The sequence below is a fragment of the Sorex fumeus genome, unplaced genomic scaffold (genome assembly GCF_029834395.1).
Source record: "Sorex fumeus unplaced genomic scaffold, SorFum_2.1 ptg000055l, whole genome shotgun sequence".
Classification (NCBI taxonomy): Eukaryota; Metazoa; Chordata; class Mammalia; order Eulipotyphla; family Soricidae; genus Sorex; species Sorex fumeus.
In genome coordinates, this window is record NW_026606112.1 from 3,632,541 (window position 1) to 3,653,054 (window position 20,514).

General features: G+C 43.1%; 1 protein-coding gene across 2 annotated transcripts in view; it reads right to left on the minus strand.

The window, feature by feature from the left end:
* Positions 1–2,355: 2,355 nt before the first annotated feature.
* The window catches only part of UBE2K (ubiquitin conjugating enzyme E2 K), a 59,153-nt gene continuing 40,994 nt past the window's right edge, over positions 2,356–20,514 (minus strand). For both annotated transcript variants that reach the window (XM_056125557.1, XM_056125558.1), the window contains 4 exons: positions 16,490–16,572; positions 8,377–8,476; positions 7,154–7,282; positions 2,356–6,758 (listed from right to left, as the gene is read on the minus strand). In XM_056125557.1, the coding sequence (XP_055981532.1) occupies positions 6,684–6,758; positions 7,154–7,282; positions 8,377–8,476; positions 16,490–16,572 (387 nt within the window). In that variant the 3' untranslated portion in view covers positions 2,356–6,683. The remainder of the gene's footprint in view (positions 6,759–7,153; positions 7,283–8,376; positions 8,477–16,489; positions 16,573–20,514) is intronic.

Here is a 20,514-nt window from a genome sequence, read left to right on the forward strand (position 1 = left end):
CCCCTTAGCACCGCTGGGTGTGACCCAAAAATCAAAAGAAAAAAAAAAAGAAAAAAGTATTAATCTACAAAGTAACTGGTAAATTGGGGATTTGATAATTCAATGGAATGAGCACATACTTTGCCCATAGGAGGCTGAACTTCGATCTGATCCCTGGCACTGCACAGTCCCTAAGCATGAAACCAGGAGTTGTCCCTGAGCCTTGCTGAACGTGGCTCAAAAAGCGAACTGGAAAAGCAGCAGTTGAGAGCAAGGACAGAAGTTAAGGCTGCCATCCTGAACAAAGCAAAAACTAGTAACAAAGAATTGTTTGTTTCAAAGTACTCAGGGATCACTTCTGGTAGTCTTGAGAACCATATGCAGTGCTGGTGCATGAACCCACATCTGCTGCGTGCAAGGGAAGTGTCCCACCAAAGCATTGTTTAGGAATTAGGTATTGGGTGCAGTCTGCATATGGATGTCTCCAACAAAGATACGTCTTGTCTACTTTTCCTTTCATAATTTTTTTCTTTTGTGTGTGGGGGGTGGGGTGGGGCACATGGGGGACACAGCCAAACAGTACTCAATGACCATATGCAATGCCTGGGATTAAACCAGGGCTGGCCACATGCATGGAACAAGCCTTACACCCTCTATAATCTCTGAGCTTTAAGAATCCATTTTATCTTTTCTTACCACACCTAGTGGGCTTGCTCCTGGCTCTGCACTTTCGGTAACTGCTGGTGGGGCTCAGGGCGTGCTGGAGATCAGACCTAGGTAAGTCACGTGTAAGGCAAATACCCAATATCCTGGTCTAGCTATCTTGCCCATCTTCTCTTTATCTGAGTCTCAAAGCAGTTTTTACTACAGTGCAGTCAGTCCTCACCTGTGCATCTGTTGCCCAAAGTCACACTACGTACACAATGCTTTTGTGTTATGCTAATGGCTGTCCTTGAACCTAAACTCTATTACTGTCAAAATAATGATCAAGAAAAAACAGGAAGTTGGGACTGGAGTTATAGTACAGCAGTTAGGGTGCTTGCCTTGCACAGGGAAGACCCGAGCTTGAAACCAGCACCCCGTAGTACTCAGAGCTGCCATTAGTCCAGGGTTCGGAACCAGGAGTAAGACCCGAGCATTACTGGCTGTGACTCAAACTCAAAGCTCAAGAAAAAATAAAAATAAAAAGCAGGAAGTCAAGGACCTGGAGTATCATGACAGAGCACCTGCTTCACAGGTGTGAGGCCCCAGAGCCCAGCACAATACCCCAGTCTAAATACATTAAGTCTAGGGACTGGAGCGATAGTACAGCGGGTAGGGCATTTGCCTTGCACGCGGCTGACCCGGGTTCGATCCCTGGCATGCACTTAGGAATTACTCCTGGCGGAGCTCAGAGGACCATATGGGATGCTGGGAATCGAACCCGGGTCGGCCGCGTGCAAAGCACACACCCTACCTGCTGTGCTATCACTCCAGCCCCAGAGAAAGTCTTTTTGACATGACCTGTCAGAGCACTTGAAGAATCTGAAAGCAGCTTGCACTATATATAGAATTATGCAACTAAGAACTAAAGTAATGCTCCGTGGGAGTTTTTTTTTTTTCTTCTTTTTTGCCTTCCAAGAACTCAAAGGGCACAAGGACTCCTTGGCCAGGCAAGACTTGGCCATCTAAGCCAGTGGATGCTGAAGGGTGACAAGCACTTGTTCCTGTGTCTGTGGTACTGGGAAGGACCATGATGACCTGGGCAGCACTAGGCGACGTGCTGGGTTCTGGATTTGGGTTATAGTTAACCTGGCGGTGGTCAGGAGGCCCTATGCAGCACTTGGCTTGTACAACCCTACCTGCAGGATCTGGTGCTACGGTATCTCATTGAAAGACTATTTACAATAGGAAGAGAAGGATGGAAAAGTTGTTTGAGGGCATTTTTACTCAATGTAAATGGGGGTGAGGGGGCATGAACATCATAATGTGGACACGTATGTAGGTGCAAGAAGATAAAAAGAGCACTTAATAAAAAGAGCACTTAATACCGAGACCTGGAGTGGCTGACAGCTAATTCTGAGTGCCCGAGACAGCTTCATTATTTGAAAAAAGTAGCATAAGCTCTATCTATGCAATATTAATGTAGGCAGGGATAACCAAGGACAGCACCCTTTAGCCTCCCACAATAGCACTTTTTCAGACTTTTTTCGAACAGATTTACTTTCAGCATGCTAAACCTTGAATACCTAACCAAACAATATTTTTACTTTCAAATAACTTTAATCAGGATTAAACAATTTCAGCTTGTTTCTAAACGACTTGCCTAAAATAGTTTGTTTCCTTGCTTAAATGCTCATCTTTAACATAGAGTAACCAGAAAGAAAATATAAACCATTTTAAGGGGAAAACACGCATGCATTTATTTTTAAGAATTCCCAGTAAGGGGGGAAAAAAAATTCAACATCTTTAAAAATGTGTTTATTTTTTAAAAAAATCAGTTGTGTACAAAAGTGTTTTTTAGTTTTTAATTCTCAAGACAATACCCTACCCTCCACCCGCAGCCCACCCTGTTTCAACGGTCTTTCTGGAAACCCACCCATTTTCCCCTTACAGGAAGTTAACGGCTCAGAATAGACCCTCCTACAGAATTTGTCATCACTAACAGATTGTTTAGAATAGAGATCTAGAGAAGCTAACAAGCAAGGTCCTTTCTCAGTGAGGTTCATGAGAATCCCTAGAATGGCAGTAGACTTCCAGCAGACACCACAGCAAAGCACCATCCATTGCTGAAAGCTGAAAAATAGATATTTTCAATAGTATTTCATTTTCTATCGGAAAAGTCTTTAAATTACATTAAATAAGTCTCTTCCCCCCAAAAAGAAATAGTCTAGCTTTTATTATGATGCCTGTAAAAGTAGCTAACAGCAAGCACACAAGGGTCATTGGACAGAACAGTGCAATCTGCAGCCACTCACCCCCTTGAGCCTAATGGATAAAACGGGGCCACACTTCATTAGCAGCATGGCCGGAGTCATCAAGCAGACGACACATTCACAACTGACATTTAGGTGAGGACCACAGGCAGATGAGGAACAGATCAGTCCAACCAAGCAGTAATGGAACAAATGGGCCCAGGGAGAAACTGGTATCCCCGACCCTCTGCCACAATACTTTGAACCATATTGCAACAGTGCGAACAGAACAGGTGACACACTATGCAGACACTGCACAAGATTCAGACGTGGGGAAAAGGCTATTTACTACTGAATACTTCAAGTTGTCTTCTTCCCCGGTCACAGTAAATAGCTGATGTCAAGCACTGATTTTGAACTGGCACTAACAATGGAAATGCCAAAAAATTGAATCAATGGTTTGTACCCTGGAATTAAAATTTCTCGAACTAGAAAATAGTGATCAATACATCATTAAGTAAAAATCTGTGAAATCAAGTTAACTGTAAACAGACGGCTTCCTTTTTCACACCCAAATGTTGTTTCCATCTATGTACAAAAAAGGTATACCCGGCTCGAACTCTTCCCTTCCTGAATTTTAAATCTTTAAATTGTCTTATACTGTGTAACTACAAGGATTATAGGAACATTTGCATACTCCTATTATAAAGTTTTTAAAAGCTCAAGTCAGGCGTACACTTAAAGCAAGACCTGCTTTTCACATTGATAAACTTATTAGCAGCTTAGTAAACAAATAATCTGAAATGCTGCATTCTGTAGTGCATAAATAAGTAATATCCACTTAACGGCCAATTCTTTTTCATACTTAAAAGACTATTTTGCATAGTTTTAAATGCCACCAACAATCACATGTGAAAGTCTTCTCCCAAAAGGAAAAAAGTTGCCTTTCATTTCATGTATGATTCTCCTGAAAATCAAAATATTCAAAAGAAAAAATTCAAAAAAAAATTGAATTCAAACATCAACATTTCCCTTGAGTGTGTTTAAATCATAGTTATACTTTCAAACATTTGAAGGGGTTAATTCAGATCATCTATTCAGTACCAAGTTCCTCACATATTTTACATACCAATTACTGTACACTTATTTGGGTTGAAAATTGCTATTTTGTAATGAAACACTATACAACTAGTTATTTGTTCTTTTAAAAGTCAGGCACATATTCAGCAAAGAAATGGCATAATAAAATGCGCATTGACCTTAAACAAATAGGTCGCCTGCCCTAAAAGCTATCATAGTATGTTTTTTCCCCAACATTAATTTCTGAAGGCTTTTAAATGACAAATTGCAAAAATTTCTACCAGGGTTACCTTTTCCCTGTGTACCTGAAATTTTAGTGTTCTTTTTAGAAGCAGAGTTAAGACCACAGGAAAATAGTCTATTGCCTTGATCTCTATGCTGAGGAAAATAAATGTAAATGTAAAGTGGAAAAAAAAAAGCTCAGGTGCTAGGAATGTAACTCAGTGGTAGAGCACAGACTGGCATGCATGAAGGCTCTGATCTGATCCATGGCACCCCACAGAAACGAGCACACACAAACAATGGTCAACAGCAAAAAACCCAGGAAGACAGTAGGAAAAGTGCCAGGAAAGGAGAGGGAACGTCACATTAAACATAAATGAGGTAAATTTTTGGAATGAAAATGCTTCCTGGAGAACCTCTCCACAAATGGTATGCTATGATTTCCTGGGCCCTGGGCATGCTGAGAGCTCTGCTTTCTCCACGCACATCAGGTCAGAGGGAAGCAAGGGCAGCCTCCGCGGGAAGTCACCATGCTGGACCGCTAGCAGAAAGCCTCTACGTTCTCCTCTCCTTTGTCTGAACAGAGGACAATTAAATATACCCTGGCAATGCAGGCCAACAGTAAACTGGGAGGATGTGTTTGATATCTGAAATAATTCAAACATGACTAAAATCACCAAGCTTCCCTTCACTAAAAAAATTCTAACAATGAAACAAACTGTCCACATGTTCACACAATCCCACCTTACTTCAAAATATAAAGTACATGGTTTCAGCTATTTAAAATAAATAAAATCTTGATTCCTTTGGCATCTTTAGAAAGTAACTAAACTACAACAATTAAGGGAGGTGATTGTATAAAGAAATTTATGCTTAAGGAAACATACAGGGCAAAAAAACATAGCGACTTGCGCTTAGTTTGCAATTATACAACTACAAGAGTTTACTGTCGATCAGGAAAGCCTTACAAGGTTCTTGAAGAATCTTCACATCTTTAATATTACAGTATTATTTAATAATGGTCCTTTTATTGCTTCTAAGATTATTGAGAAGTCAAATGAAACTATGCTGAATTAATGATTTTAAAATGGTTCTCCAACACATATGATAATAACTTAGGATAAATAACACTCGAGGAAAGCAAACCTCTTATGACGACTTTCAATATACAGCCTTGCTTTAATTCATTCTGATTCCATTACATTTTTATTATTTTCTATTGGTCCTGAAACTTCACTAAGAACTGTTTCTGTGTATGGAACTGTCTGCATAAATCCATTTCAACCTTCATAAAATGGTCACATTAGTGTTTGAGCTTGCAAAACTAATAATTTTCAAACTTTTGAACTCAGAATGAAATGTAACTTTAATATGAATAGAAAGTCTGACTATATACAAGAAAAGGTAAAGTTTTCAATTTTCATATCAGAAACATCATAAAGAAAGCTAGATTTTATAACACACTTCTATTCCTATGTGCATCTGAAGTATGTACAGTAAAACACCAACACAGCTTTCATGAATCGGTAGGGTAAGTGCAAGTGTGACTTTAGAAGTATTTGATAAGTAGTCTCAGCCAAAATTAGGCTAAAAACTGCTATAGTCAATTTCTTCCTTTAATGATCTCAAAAAAAAAATCTGTTTGAGTACAGATGTCAAATTTGCCAAGGAACTAAGTTGGATTTTTTTCATTACATCTGGAAATACTGTAACATTCAGTATTCACTGCTTTTGCTAGAGAAAATTGGTAGCTCCATTTTCACAATCTTACTTAAGCTTTCCAAGTAGAGAATCGTGACAAAAATATTTTACATGGACAACCTAACAGTGGAGCAAGGACTAGGGCCCTCCACTGTATCTTCACTGTATGAAGAATAGAGAAAACTGCTCTTGGAATATCAGCTGTGTGGTGAGGGGGGGAACAGATATGGTTTCCCAGTCTGCTGACAGGGACAAAGGCTCTGAATAGGTCACCACATTCAATTCTGAATAAATTTTATATGTTAGAATTCTCAAATGCTTAAAATGGTGGTCTTTTCAGCTACCCATCCTAAGTCAAGTACAAGCATGCAAGTCAATTCACAGGCACAGAGATCCATGGTAGAAACAGTAGGTAGCTGGGATGCAACACCACAGTCGGAATGGCCCTGACACACTCAAAATATTGTCTTAATTATTCAACGAAGTCCTGAAGCAAACTCTTGCTAGTCTTGGTACACTGCTAAACACTAAAGTAGCATGTTTTTTCCATGGTTTTAGCTTAGCTGAAAGAATTTTTACACTATCAAGAAAAAAAATTAAAGTATTTCCCCTTTTTAAATTTACACAGACGTTTAATTAGCTTTATTTACATAGCAGGGATTTTTTTTTTCAGTCTCCAATGGTGCCTAGATAACATCATTAGGCAAGAATGCCAGTTTAAAAGAAATCTATGCAGAATCCTAAAAATAACAGATGGTGATTCGCCTCAAGAAGGGGCAAGCTTGACTCTATCAGCAGCGCTGTGCCTCAGTTACTGAGAAGCAGTTCTGTTGCAGTCTCTACATCCCAGGACTTTGAAGACAAGGCCACTATTACCGCATTCTGTGGAGAAGGAAGAAAATCAAATCAAAATGTTTGAGTAAATACTGAACTACTATAATGTTGAGAATTCATTAAAAAAAACACCCAAACCAAAAAAACCCCAGCAAGTTCATCAAAACTAGATTTAAATTTCCTGAACTGGGGTCAGAGTACAGAGTACAGCGGGTAGGGCATTTGCCTTGCACGGGCGCAGCTGACCTGGGTTCAATCCCCGGCATCTCGTATGTTCTCCTGAGCACCGCCAGGAAAAATTCCTGAGTGCAGAGCCAGGAATAACCCCTAGGCATCGCTGGGTGTGACCCAAAAAGCAAGGGAAAAAAAAAAAATCCTGAACTTCATCAGTAATTTATAATAAATCACGTTATTATAAAATCAACATGCACTTATGTACTTACCCTATCAAAGCCCATAGCACATAAATTTTCTATTTTTTTTGTATATTCTGGACTAGAAACTGGTGCTCCAGCGTACACATGCGCCCAGAGTCGAGCTGTCTGTTTGAACATTTCAGGGTTTTGTTTGTACTATAAGGAGGAAAATAAAATTGATTAATGATAGTACTAACAATATTAAATATTATTAGACAATTAACTTAAGTTCCTAAAAATCTGGTTTCCTAAACAAAACTAATTCAAAATAAATTGTTAAAATGTGGCTGTTTGGGGGCTGGAGTGATAGCACAGCGGGTAGGGCGTTTGCCTTCCACGCGGCCGACCCAGGTTCAATTCCCAGCATCCCATATGGTCCCCTGAGCACCGCCAGGAGTAACCCTTGAGCATTGCCAGGTGTGACCCCAAAAAAAAAAAAAAAAAGTGGCTGTTTTACCTAAAAGGAGAGAGAGAACAAATGGGAATGCTCTGCCACACAGGCAGAGTGGGGAGGGGGGATGGGGGTGGGAGGGATACCAAGATTAGTGGTGGTGGAGAAGGGGCACTGGTGGAGGGATGGGTACTTGATGATTGTATAACTGAAACCAAGCACAAAAATTTTTAAGTCTACAACTGTACCTCATGGTGTTTCACAAAAAAAAAAAAAAAAGCTGTTTTTCATGCAGATTATGTCACTTAATACTGCTTAAACTGAAACTATGATTTACAAGTTGTGTTGATAAAAGAAAGGAAGATAAATCCATGGGCTCGATCTTCAGCAGGAAACTGGTCACGCCGGAGGGGTGAGGGGGGGACTGGGGGGGTAGTGGCAGTCATACGCACGAAACTATCAGTACAGTACTATAAACCACAGGGCTGAAGTGGGTGCGGGAAGGGGTGCCTTCAGGCTGGGGGATGGCAGGAAAACTTGGGACACTGGTGGAGGGAAGCGGACATGGGTGAAGGAATTGGTGTTGGAACAAAGTATGCCTGAAACTCAATCGTGAACAAAAGAAAAAGGAAACCATTTTAAAATTGCGTTTCAGCAGACGTATTTGCTCCTGTATTAATAAAGTCCTAAATTACTAAAGATGACAGTCATGTAGATAGGCCTGGCTATCTTGGGGCGAGGGAGATAGCTCAAAGGGCTGGAGCACATGCTCTGCATGCAGGAGACCTGGCCGGACGCCTCAGCATCACCACGGGAGGCCCCCCAACCCCGCCCCCTGGCCACAAAGCAGTCATCTTACTTGATTTGCTACCACTGCATCTTGAGGATCATCTGGTTCTGCAGCTGCCAACAGTGCTTGCAATGACAATAATACCGTGCGCAGAGTCATTGCTGCTGCCCTGATGTTTGAAAAAAAAAAATTAAAATAAGTTAAGAAAGCTCTATATGAGAACAACAAAGTGGACATTTTCTACATGAAAACATGCCATTAAACAAAGATCACGAAGTTTGGACCAAAAAGCTAGTGCAGCAGGTAGGGCACTTTCCTTGCAAGCAGCAGACCAGGTTTGGAATCTCTCACACCTCATCACGACCAAGTCCCACCAGCAGTGCTCCCCATGGCGCCCATTCTTTATTTATAGACTTTTAATACACTTACAGTATTACGTGGGGTTCTGGGCCATACCCAGGAGTGTTCATGGGATGTTAACATAGTGCTGACTTTTAAACCTGAGTAGATCACATGCCAGGCATGTGCCTTACCTGCTAGACTCTCTTTGGCACTAAAATTCATTATTTTAAAAGGTGGATCAGGAATACAGACTGGTGGTAACAGCTGTAAATATGTGAAACCATATTTTTGGGGGGTGGGGAGGGGGAACACACACAGTGGTGCTCAGGGCTTACTTCTGGCTCTGCACTCATGGATCACTCCTAGTAGGTTCAGGGGAATGACATGGGGCGCTGGGACTAACCCAGCGGGTCGTGTGCAAGGCTAATAATGCCCTACACTGTACAATCACTCTGGCCCTGTGAAACTTTCCTTTGTGACACTTTTAAGCAAATAACCATTCACTTTCAAACTTGACAGGTACTGTTACAACACATTACAATTTTATTACGAAAGGCTATTTAGGGGTTGGAGCAATAGCACAGCGGGTAGGGCGTTTGCCTTGCACGCGGCCAACGTGAGCTCGATTCCCAGCATCCCATTTGGTCCCCTGAGCACCGTCATGTGTAATTCCTGAGTGCAGAGCCAGGAATAACCCCCGTGCATTCCTGGGTGTGACCCCCCCCAAAAAAAGCTATTTATTCTTCAAAACCATTAAACTAAAAGTGGCCTTAAATTCATAGTAGTTTTTTATTCCTTAAATTCATAGTAGTTTTTATTCCTAATCTATACTTTTAGATATGATAAAAGAACTAGGTGGGGGAGGGAAGAGAATGTAGTTAGAACACTTTAAAAACTAGGGGAATTCGGGGCTGGAGAGATAGCATAGCGGGTAGGGCGTTTGCCTTGCACGCGGCCGACCCGGGTTCGATTCCCAGCATCCCACATGGTCCCCTGAGCACTGCCAGGAGTAATTCCTGAGTGCAGAGCCAGGAGTCACCCCTGTGCATTGCCGGGTGTGACCCAAAAAGCAAAAAAAAAAAAAAAAAAAAAAACCAGGGGAATTCCTCAAATAGTACGAGAAGGAAAGTCCTTCAAGGCTAACACAGTAAAGTGATACGGTCCTCTGCCAGAAACGATCCCTGAGCACAGAGAAAGCCCTGAAAACAGCTGGGTGGTCCAAAAACCAAACAACCAACCCCTCCCCCCCCCCCAAAGGTGAGACTGTAACCCATCCATGGATCCTATCTGGAGTAATAGCAGAACAATCATGTTAAAAGGCAAATAATGGTTGCTAAACTTCAGCCCTGGGACTGGATGGTTCTCAGTCCAGAATGAAAAGAACTGGGCTTGCTACGGAGTCCATGTTCTCGCATGCCTATCTCCACAATAAAAACCCTGCATCAAATACAAGTCCCCTCTTTCTTCACCTCTCACTTCTCTCCAGGCAAGCTATTTTGCATCACAATTGCTGGGCCACACCCGGCACAGCTCAGGCCTTACTCCTTGAAGCACCTGGGAGGCTGGCAAGGCAAAAGTCCTACCTGCTGTATCATCTGTCCAGATGGAAATGCTAAATTCTGGTTTTTTTGTTTGTTGGTTTTGTTTTTTGGGTCACACCTGCTGATTTTCAGGGGTTACTCCTGGCTCTGCACTCAGGAATCACTCCTGGTGGTGCTCGAGGGACCATATGGAAAGCCAGGGATCGAACCCAGGTTGGCTGTGTTGAAGACTCTGTACTATTGCTCCAGACCAAAAAGCCTAATTCTGAAAAAGGTGGCTGGGAAAATAGAAATTACATTTCTAAATTGAGGTTCAAAATGCTTGAAAAGCTTATACAAGCTACTTTCAACTAATAACTGTTAAATCCTTAGAATGAACAGTATCTTTTTAGACACAACCCAAAAAATAAAAATAAATTCTAGGGTGGAAGAGACAGCACAGCGGGTAGGGCATTTGCCTTGCATGCAGTCAACCAAAGTTTGATCCCCGGCATCCTTGTGATCCAGACTCCCACCAGGAGTGGTTCCTCAGCAGACAGGACTAAAAAAAATAACTGAACAAATTCCACAGGGGACCTCGAGGTAGCCAGTGGTAGAGCAGCTGCTATGCGAGAGTGAGGCCCGTGCTCTCTGCTCCCAGTAACACCAGGAAGAAGTGTTGTTTTTCAAAATAAAAAATATTATGGGAATAATTTTACGAAGTTCACATTCAGTGATTTTGATGTTTGTCCATGCTCTGCCATTATCATAAAACAAGAACCTTCCTCTTAGATGTTCTCGCTGCTGCCAACAGACACCCAGCAGTGGTGCTTGCTGGGGTTACATGCCAGACGTAATGCTACCACACTTAGTCACAAGAAACCCCAAAGCCTGAATCTGCTAAGATGTGGGGCTTGCACACATGCTCTGAGCACTCTTAGCTGAGACACAAAGATATGGTTGTGGGACTTGCTGGGGTCTCTGCTCACACACATTTTTTCAGTTGTCGAGTTGGCTGAGGGTTCACATACTATTGATCTATTGCACTGGGGATCATAAGCAGAAGAGCTGCCAGGTTCAAAAAGTACAGTTACAGCCGCCAGCACAGCTTTCTCTATTATGATTTTGCTTACATAGAGTGAGAAAGTTTAATTAAAAATTAGGCCAACTAGGCTGGAGCAATAGCACAGTGGGTAGGGTGTTTGCCTTGTACGCAGAAAACCCGGGTTCAATTCCCAGCATCCCATATGGTTCCCTGAGCACCACCACGAGTAATTCCTGAGTGCTTAAGCCAGGAGGAACCCTGTGCAATACCGGGTATGACACCCACTCCCCCCCCCCCCCCCCCCGCCAAAAAGGCCAAGTTTGGTATACCAGGTGGGGCGTTTTCCATGAGGTTTTGTGCATACAAGACACACACTGAAGAAAGGGTCAGCAAAACCCTCCATGATATTGAAGCTAACGGTATCTTCAAAGATAAAACACCACTGACCACTCAAGTGGTAGCAAAGGAAAAAAAAATGGAACTACATTAAACTAAGAAGCCCCTGCACTTCAAAAGAAAGTGACCAGGATACAAACACAGCCCATAGAATGGGAAAGGATATTTACCCAATACCCTTTTGATAAGGGGTTAATATCAAAAATATACAAGGCACCAGTTGAACTCTACAAGAAAAATCCAATCTCATCAGAAAACGGGGAGATGAAATGAAAACTTTCTCAAAGAAATTTGAATGGTCAAAAGCACGTGAAAAAATGCCCTTCATCATTAATCAGGGAGATGCAGATCAAAACAACAACGAGATATCATCTCACACCAGAGACTAGCACACACCCAAAAGAACAAAAGCTACCAGTGTTGGTGTGGATGTGGGGAGAAGGTGACTCTCCTTCACTGCTGGTGTGAATGCTGACTGGTTCAGCCTCCTCAGAAAACAATATGGACGTTTCTCAAAAAAACTAGAATTCAGCTCCCATTTGACACAGCAATACCGCTTCTAGGAATACACACTGGAGCCAAAAAACACACAGCAGAAACACCATCTGCACTATGCTCACTGCAGCATTTCACCGGGCCAGAATCTGGAAACAACCTGAGTGCCCAGGAACAGATGAATGGATAAAGAAGCTATGACACATCTACACAAAGAAATACTATGCTGCCGTCAGGAAAATGAAATCATGAAATTTGCCTATAAATGGACGGACATGGAATATCATACTGAGTGAAATGAGTCAGAAGGAAAGGGGCAGATACAGAATGACTGCGTTCATTTGTGGTATTTTAAAAAATATGTAGTAGAAAAATAATATCCATGGACAGGAAAAACAGGGGTTAGGCGGACTGGTCGGGCTGGAGCGATAGCAGAGCGGACAGGGTGTTTGCCTTGCACGCGGCCAACCCAACCGGCCCAGGTTTGATTCCTCTGCCCCTCTTGCAGAGCCCGGCAAGCTCCCTGTGGCGTATTTGACATGCCAAACACAGTAACAAGTCTCACAATGGAGACATTACTGGGCCCGCTTGAGCAAACTGATGAACAATGGGAGGATAGTGACAGTGACAGTGACAGGAAGGCTGGTCAATGGTTTCAATTAACCACAAGCTTGTGTGGGGCTGAGGGTAGGTAAGACAGAGAAGAGACCAATATGACAATAATAGCTGGGGATGATCATGCTGGACAGGACCTGATGGTTAAAAGTAGGTAAGGGGATTTTCTTGAAAACCTTTCAGTAACAATTATTGCAAACCACAATGCCCAAAAGAGAAGACAAAGAGACAAGAGAGAGAAGTGGCTGCCGTAGAGGCAGGCAGGGGTAAAGGGTGGAGAGTGATGGGAAAGAACCTGGGGACACTGGTGCTGGGAAATGTACATTGGTGGAGGAATGAAATCCAATCATAAATAGCTTTGTAAGGGTCTATATCACAGTGATTCAATAAAAGGTTTAAAAAAGAAAGACACACATACTTGCAAGGCCCTGTATATTCCTCCAGGCCTTTTCCTTTTTTTTTTTTGGTGGTGGTATACAAGGACCAGAATTTCTGGGCATGAACTGGAAAAATAGCTGAAAGGGTTGGAGCACATGACTTTGCATGCACAAACCTCTGGTTCAGTATCTGACATCACCAAGAGTGACTCCTGAGCACCACGTCAATAGCAGTCACTGAGCACTGGTTGGTATGAAACAAAAACCATGAAATAAACCACAAATATGCTAAGAGATTAACATCAAAAGACCAGAGAGAGATAGTACATTGGGTAATGTGCTTTCCTTGCACAAGACCGACCCAGGCTCGACCCCCAGCATCCCATACAGTTCCCCATGCATCACCAGGAATAACTCCCAAGAGCAGAGCCAGAAACCACCCCTATGCATCACTGGATATGCTTCTCCCCCTCCACCCCCCCCCCCCCGATTAACATAGAGAACTAAAACAAAACCAATTTAAAAGGGGTGGGGTTGCAGAGAGATGTACAAAATGAGACATGTGCGTTGTATCCCTGGTTCATACCAGGCACCACGCAGTCCCTCCAAGTATTGTGTGTCACGAGGAGGGGCCTCCAGGACCCTTGAGAACTGCATGCCAAGTCCCTGCCAACCCCCAAAATAAAGGGAAACCAGAAAGAGCTAAGGGGAACGAGTGCAAGTTTTGTGTCAGGAGACCAGTTTTTTGATCCCCAGCACCACCAGGTATGCCACCAGGTACACCATCCACCCCCACCCCCGAAGGAGCAGAACAAACATTTATTTAGGGGCTAGAGCAATAGCATAGCAGGTAGGGCGTTTGCCTTCACGTGGCCAACCGGGATTCAATTCCCAGCATTCCATATGGATTAACCCCTGAGCATCACAAGGCATGACCCCCCCCCAAAACCCCAACAATAAAAAAAAAACATTTCTTGAAAGTGTTGCCCTTGGGGCTGGAGCAACAGCACAGCAGGTAGGGCATTTGCCTTGCACGCAGCCGACCTGGGTTCGATTCCCAGCATCCCATATGGTCCCCCCAAGCACCGCCAGGAGTTATTCCTGAGTGCAAAGCCAGGAGTAAACCCTGAGCAGGTGTGACCCAAAAAGAAAAAAAAAAAGAAAGCGTTGCCCTAAAGCAGAGTCAGGAAGAAGCCCTGAGCATGGCTGTGGCCCAAAACATACTCCTCCCCCAAATGAAAGCATGTAAATCAAATGACGAGTTACTGCCCCTTAAAATAATTACCATCCAGAAAACACATACCTCACATGCTTCTCTCCATGTTCCTTTGCATGCCTACTTCCACTCTGGAGAACCCTCTGGTGTCTTTCAAACATTCCCTTATTACTTTCTAAATAGAGTGAGCCCTGAGCATCACTGGGCAAGCCCCCCAACTAAGAAACCATGCTACTACACAATGAGAAAGTTTAACTAAAAATTAGGCAAAGTAGGGCCAGAGCAGGTAGGGCATTTGCCTTGGACGAGACCAACCCAGGTTCCATCTTCAGCACTCCATATGGTCCCTCAAGTACTGCCAAAAGAAATTATTGGGTGCAGAGCCAGGAGGAAGCATTGCCCAGTGACCCAAAAGGCAAACAACAATAACAAAAACACTGGGGAGGGGGGTGTTAAGAGATTAGTAATAAGAGACCAGGGATTGGAGAAATATCAGAGGGTAGGGCACTTCCCTTGCACACAGGCGATCTGGGTTTGATCCCTGCATTCACAGTACATTAGGAGTAACTTCTGATTGCTCATGAGGGATTATACACCCAGGGTCTTGTACTGAATCAAATATAGTTGACGATATAAACTGACTCGTTTGTCCTCAACAGCTCTCTTAAGGAAGTATGAGCTACTTTTTTCAGACACAGTGAAGTGGGCTAGACCAACAGTCCAGTCGGGGGAGTGCTCTGCACACAGTTGACCTGGGCTCAATCCCCAGCATCCCATATGCTCCATAGAGCACTGCCAGGAGTAATTCCTGAGTGTAGACCCAGTAGAAACCCCAGAGAATTTATTGAGTGTGCACCCCGCCCCGACCCCCAACACAAGCCAACTGGCAGATCCAATACTTAAACCTGCGCAAGTGTTAATACACTAGGTTTGGGGGTTGGAGAGATAGTACAGCAAGTAGGGTGTTTGCCTTGCATGCAGCCGACCTGGGTTTGATCACCGGCATCCCATATGGTTCCCCAAGCACTGCCACGAGGGATTACTGACTGCAGAGCCAGGAGTAACCCCTGAGCATCGCTGGCTGTGACCCAAAAAGCCAAACAAACAAAACACTAGGTCAGGGACCCAAGAGATAGTACAATGGGCAGGCATCTGCCTTATATACAGCAGAACCAGGTTCAACACAAGCTCCTTACACGGTCCAAAGCCCACTAGGAGTAATTCATGAGCACTGCCATCAACCACACAAAACACAACAACAACCACAAAACACCAGGCTAAAATAAAATCAGACTAAATATATAGAAGGACCATAAAGTAGTATACATGTTAAAGATGTATAAAAAATTTATTTTATTTTCAGTTGGGCCATACCTGGCAGTGTTCAGAACCATATGGGCTGCCAGGGATCCAACCTGGGTCAGCTGCTTAAAAGATTAGCACACCACCCACTGTATTATTATTCCCCCCCACCTGCCCCTATAACTTTTATAATTGAGAACACCACTCAACTTTTTTTGACCATAACCAGAAATCCTCAGGAGTGTTGCTTGGGGGAATCATATGGGATGCAGTGGATTGAACCCAAACCCAGTGGATTGAACTGTACAAACTACCTACTGTACTGTTGCTCCGGCAGTCAACAAAACTTTTAATACTTCTTTGTCTCTATCTCAGTAAAAACAGATCTGATTATTCAAACACTTGAGCATCCATGATTATCCCTCTGAGAATAATGTATTGTTTCAAACTAGCAGTGACCCCGTAGCCCAGAAGGTCACTAGTTATGTTACAGTCTGAGTTGCAACATATTTTCAGTTATCTACTTAAAACCAGTTCTTGGGACTGGAGCAATAGCACAGCGAGTAGGGTGTTTGCCTTGCACGCGGCCAACCCAGGTTTGATTCCCAGCATCCCATAAGGTCCCCTGAGCACCGCCAGGGGTAATTCCTGATTGCAGAATCAGGAGTAACCCCTGTGCTTCGCCGGGTGTGACCAAAAAAAAAACCCTCAAAATACAACAACAACAATAACAACCAAAAAACAAACTTGAAGCCAATTCTAAAACAGTTGCCTAAAAACTATAATGCAATGCGTGCTTGTATATTGAGATTCACATGTTAAATAACTACATAGATCTTAAAATTCATGTATTAGAGAAGTCAAAATCTCTTACCATTGATCTTTCAGGATATCCAAGCAAATAGCGCCTGTGACGGAACTAATATTAGGATGCCATATTTTAGTGATAAACCGGACCTAGAAAACAAAGCACAGTTAAGACAACAGAAAAAGCAACTGAACAAAACAAACCATGTAGTTTATAAAAAAACTGTAGGAGAGTAAAATCCTCTTATTAAAAAAAAAGTTCACACTTAGAGGACTTTACCTAGGTGAAAGGAGCAACATAAAAGACAAGCATTCAGGAAGCAGAATGTTGTCACTGACATACTATCTTCTCAAAATGGCCTCTGCACCCCTCCTCCCCAACAGGAATGGAAATTCCTTTAGGCAAACAAAGAAATATAGAAAAGTGAAACATTTTTCTTTCTTTTCTTGTACCCAGGAGGTACATAAATCTTTCAGATGAAATCCACAGCAGGCTGTGCATGTTTGAAGGTGCTGTGAGCACGGGTAGAGGGAGTGCATGGCTTAGCCATACGTGACTATACTCAAGATCGAAAGATGCTGTCAGGCAAGCATCTTACCACCTGTACTCTCTTCAGCCTCCTAGGTTAGGTCTGAAGGAAAAGCTAAGGAAAACCAATTAATGGAAGTAACGGCAATAAGCAGTAGTTAAAAAAAGAGGAGAGGGGGAGAGGCAGAGAGGGGAGGGGGAGAGAGAAAGAGAGAGAGGGAGAGGGAGAGACAGAGAGAGAGAGAGAGACATCAAACCCAGGATATCATGCGTTCAAGGCAAGACCTCAACCATTGAGTCACACCCCCAGTTCAAGTTACTTCCTAAAAATAATTCAGCAATTACTGAAGGCTGACTATCATACATATCATACCTAGATATTTAAGCTTAAGAATTTCAGAAATTTATCCAAAATTGTGGGTCAGAGAAATAGTACAAAGGTTGTTAGCTTAACTCATGGCTGTGGCTGACACTGGTTCAAATTGGGTACTGCAGTTGATTCCCAGGGCACTGTCAGGTGTGACCCCAAAGAGCTGCTAAGTTTGCCCCCTAAAATCAACAACCCCTCCACACAAAAGGAGAAATTTATCCAAAATCGGTAACTCATTATAGCATTAAAAACTCATCAATTTGATTTCAGATTTTGCATTTGTAGAGTCGCCTCACTATTCGTCAAAATAAGTAAGGCTTTCCAAATTAAACAAAAAATCTTCTTCCCTAATAGTAAACCCAAATCCTTTATACACCCATTGTAGCAAGTTCCTTTCCACCCTTTTCCTCTCCCTTCCCTGTGTGACTTGTTTTTGCTTTTAGAGTAAACAGGAGATGCTCAGGTGTTACCACCAGCTTGGCACTCAGGAATTAATTCCTGGCATTGCTCAGGGGACCATATGGGATGCCAGGAATGGAACCTGGGTCAGCCACATCCTACCTGCTGAACTATCCTTCCAGCCTATCCCTCTGTTACTGAGATGGCTGGAGGTTAAACATGCTTCTGTGGTGTTCAAACACTTGTCCCACATTCTTTTTGATTTTTTTGTGGGTCACACCCACGGTTCAAGCATGTATCAGCTCTGACCCACTATCTCTCTGGAAAGGTATTTTTTTTGCTGGGGGAGTGGGAAGTGGGGGCTGTTTGAGCCACACCCAGCTATGTTCCTGGTTCTGTACTCAGAATTATTCCTGGCAATATTCAAGGGACCATATGGGATTCCAGGGATCAAACCCAAGTGGGCCACATGCAAAGAATGTCCTGTAGTATGGCTAGGGCCACCGCAAAATGGGTATTTTTAAGTTTCCTCTGCCTAAATCTTGAGATCCCATTTCCACCCCATATCATGTGAATAGCTTATCAAACAAAAAAATCTTTGGGGCTCTGGTTTGTGACTCTGGTGAAGTATATGCCTCATATATATTGAGGCCCAGAGTTTGATATCAATCTTTGGTGCCAAAAAATAAAGTTGTGTTGCCTTAAGGCCTTCACACATGCTTGTTCTCGATGTTATCATTATTTTTTGGAAGGGTGGGTAGGGGCTCAGGGAGGCCCACACTCACTGGAACTCATGAGATCATATGCATCGCAAGGGATTGAACCAGGGCTGCAGTGAAAGTTTTGGCATACAAAGCAAGTCTTGCCCGATCTCAATGCCTCCTTATCCAGACTCCCCCCTTTTTTTCCCCTTTTTGGGTCACACCTGGCAATGCACAGGGAGTAATGCTGGCTCTGCACTCAGGAATTACTCCTGGTGGTGCTCGGGGGATGCTGGGAATCAAACTCGGGTTGGCCGCGTGCAAGGCAAACACCCTACCTGCTGCGCTATCGCTCCAGCCCCTAACTCCTACTTTTATCTATCCCCACTGAATCTCTCACTATCCTGCATTCTAGTGTTGCTCACACATCTATAATCATCTTTGTCTCGCTGTCCTAAAACATGCCCTATTTCCTGCCTGCTAGAGCACCTCCAATATTTAAGGTAACTCACACCTAATGAATGTGAAATTAACATTATGACAAACTTGTTTCAGAGAGCAAACTCTCTCTAAAACAGTGGGGGTAAAATGAAAAAGGCATATAAAGTGTATATATAATAAACACTTCTCCGTAACAGAGTAACTGTTCGTATTTGGGGCCGGAGTGATAGTACAGAAAGTAGGGCACTCGCCTTGCAAGCAGCCAGCCTAAATGTAATCCCCAGGATCCCATATGGGTCCCTGAGCAGCATCAAGAGTAATTCCTGAGTGAAGAACTGAGCATCGCTAGGTGTGGTCCCAAAACAAAAATGAAAAGGCATAATTTTGAATAAATAAGGGAAAGTATAGCATTGTTATTCTAAAACAAAAATTGATTCAATTATGTATTGTACATATTTATATAATAGAGACAACAAATGGCTGTGCCCAATTTAGTTCTGATAATGCTAAAGGAACCGTATGTGGGGCCAGGGATTAAACCCAGGTCAGCTGCGTGCAAGGGAAGAATCAAACTCACTATATTTCTTCAAACTTCTTTCCGATTTCTAGGTTTTAAATCAATACTTGAAGATGTTATATTTTTGAGTTAGGAATGCGATCGAAGGATCTGAGCTATATCCTGCTATTTATTCACCTTTTTTCCGCCCCCCCCGCCCCCCCACGCTCTTGGGTCACACCCAGCGATGCACAGGGAATCCTGGCTTTGCACTCAGGAATTTCTCCTGGTGGTGCTCGGGGGACCATTTGGGATGCTGGGAATCAAACCCAGGTCGGCCGCGTGAAGGCAAATGCCCTACCTGTGTACTATCCCTCTAACCCCTATTTATTCACTTTGGAAGGGTGGTTTCAGCAACGCCCAGCAGTGCTCAAGGGCAGATCATAAGTGGTGCTGGGGTCACAGTAGCTGCAGCACATGCACATCAAGTGCCTAACCTCCTGTACCATTTCCAGTCCCATGTATTGCTTTTGTCTGTCTGTGGGTAACAACTGGCAATGTCCGGTTGTTATTTCTTGCTCTGTGCTCAGGAATCATTCTGTGATAGTAATCAGGGGAACCACATAGTATGCAGGTCAGCCACAAGGAAGCCAAACGCCCTAGCCACTGTATTACTGCTCTGGCCACTACATTGCTTTTAAAAACGAACTTTAATACATGATCATTCTATTTTAAAAATGTATTAAGAGGGTACTGGAGCAGTAATACAGCGGGTAGGGCCTTTCCCATGAGCCAGGAGTAACCCCTGTCCATCCGCGCTGTGACCCAAAATCTGGGTCAACTGCATGCAAGGGAAATGCCCTAGCTGCTGCACTATTACACCAACACCCACCCCAAAACAATCATTTTAAAACAAAAATCAGTGTTTATTTCACAAATTATAAATAATTTTGGAAAATTTGCTGCGCTTAAAATTTCTTCTTTTTTAAGTATTAGGGGCTGGAATGATATACAGAAGGGTGAAGTGCTTGCCTTGCACAGAGCTGATGCCCTTGTTTCAATCTCCAGCACCAGATGTGGTCCCATGAGCGCCATCAAGAGTGATACCTGAAGGGCTGGAGCAATAGCACAGCAGGTAGGGCATTTGCCTTGCACA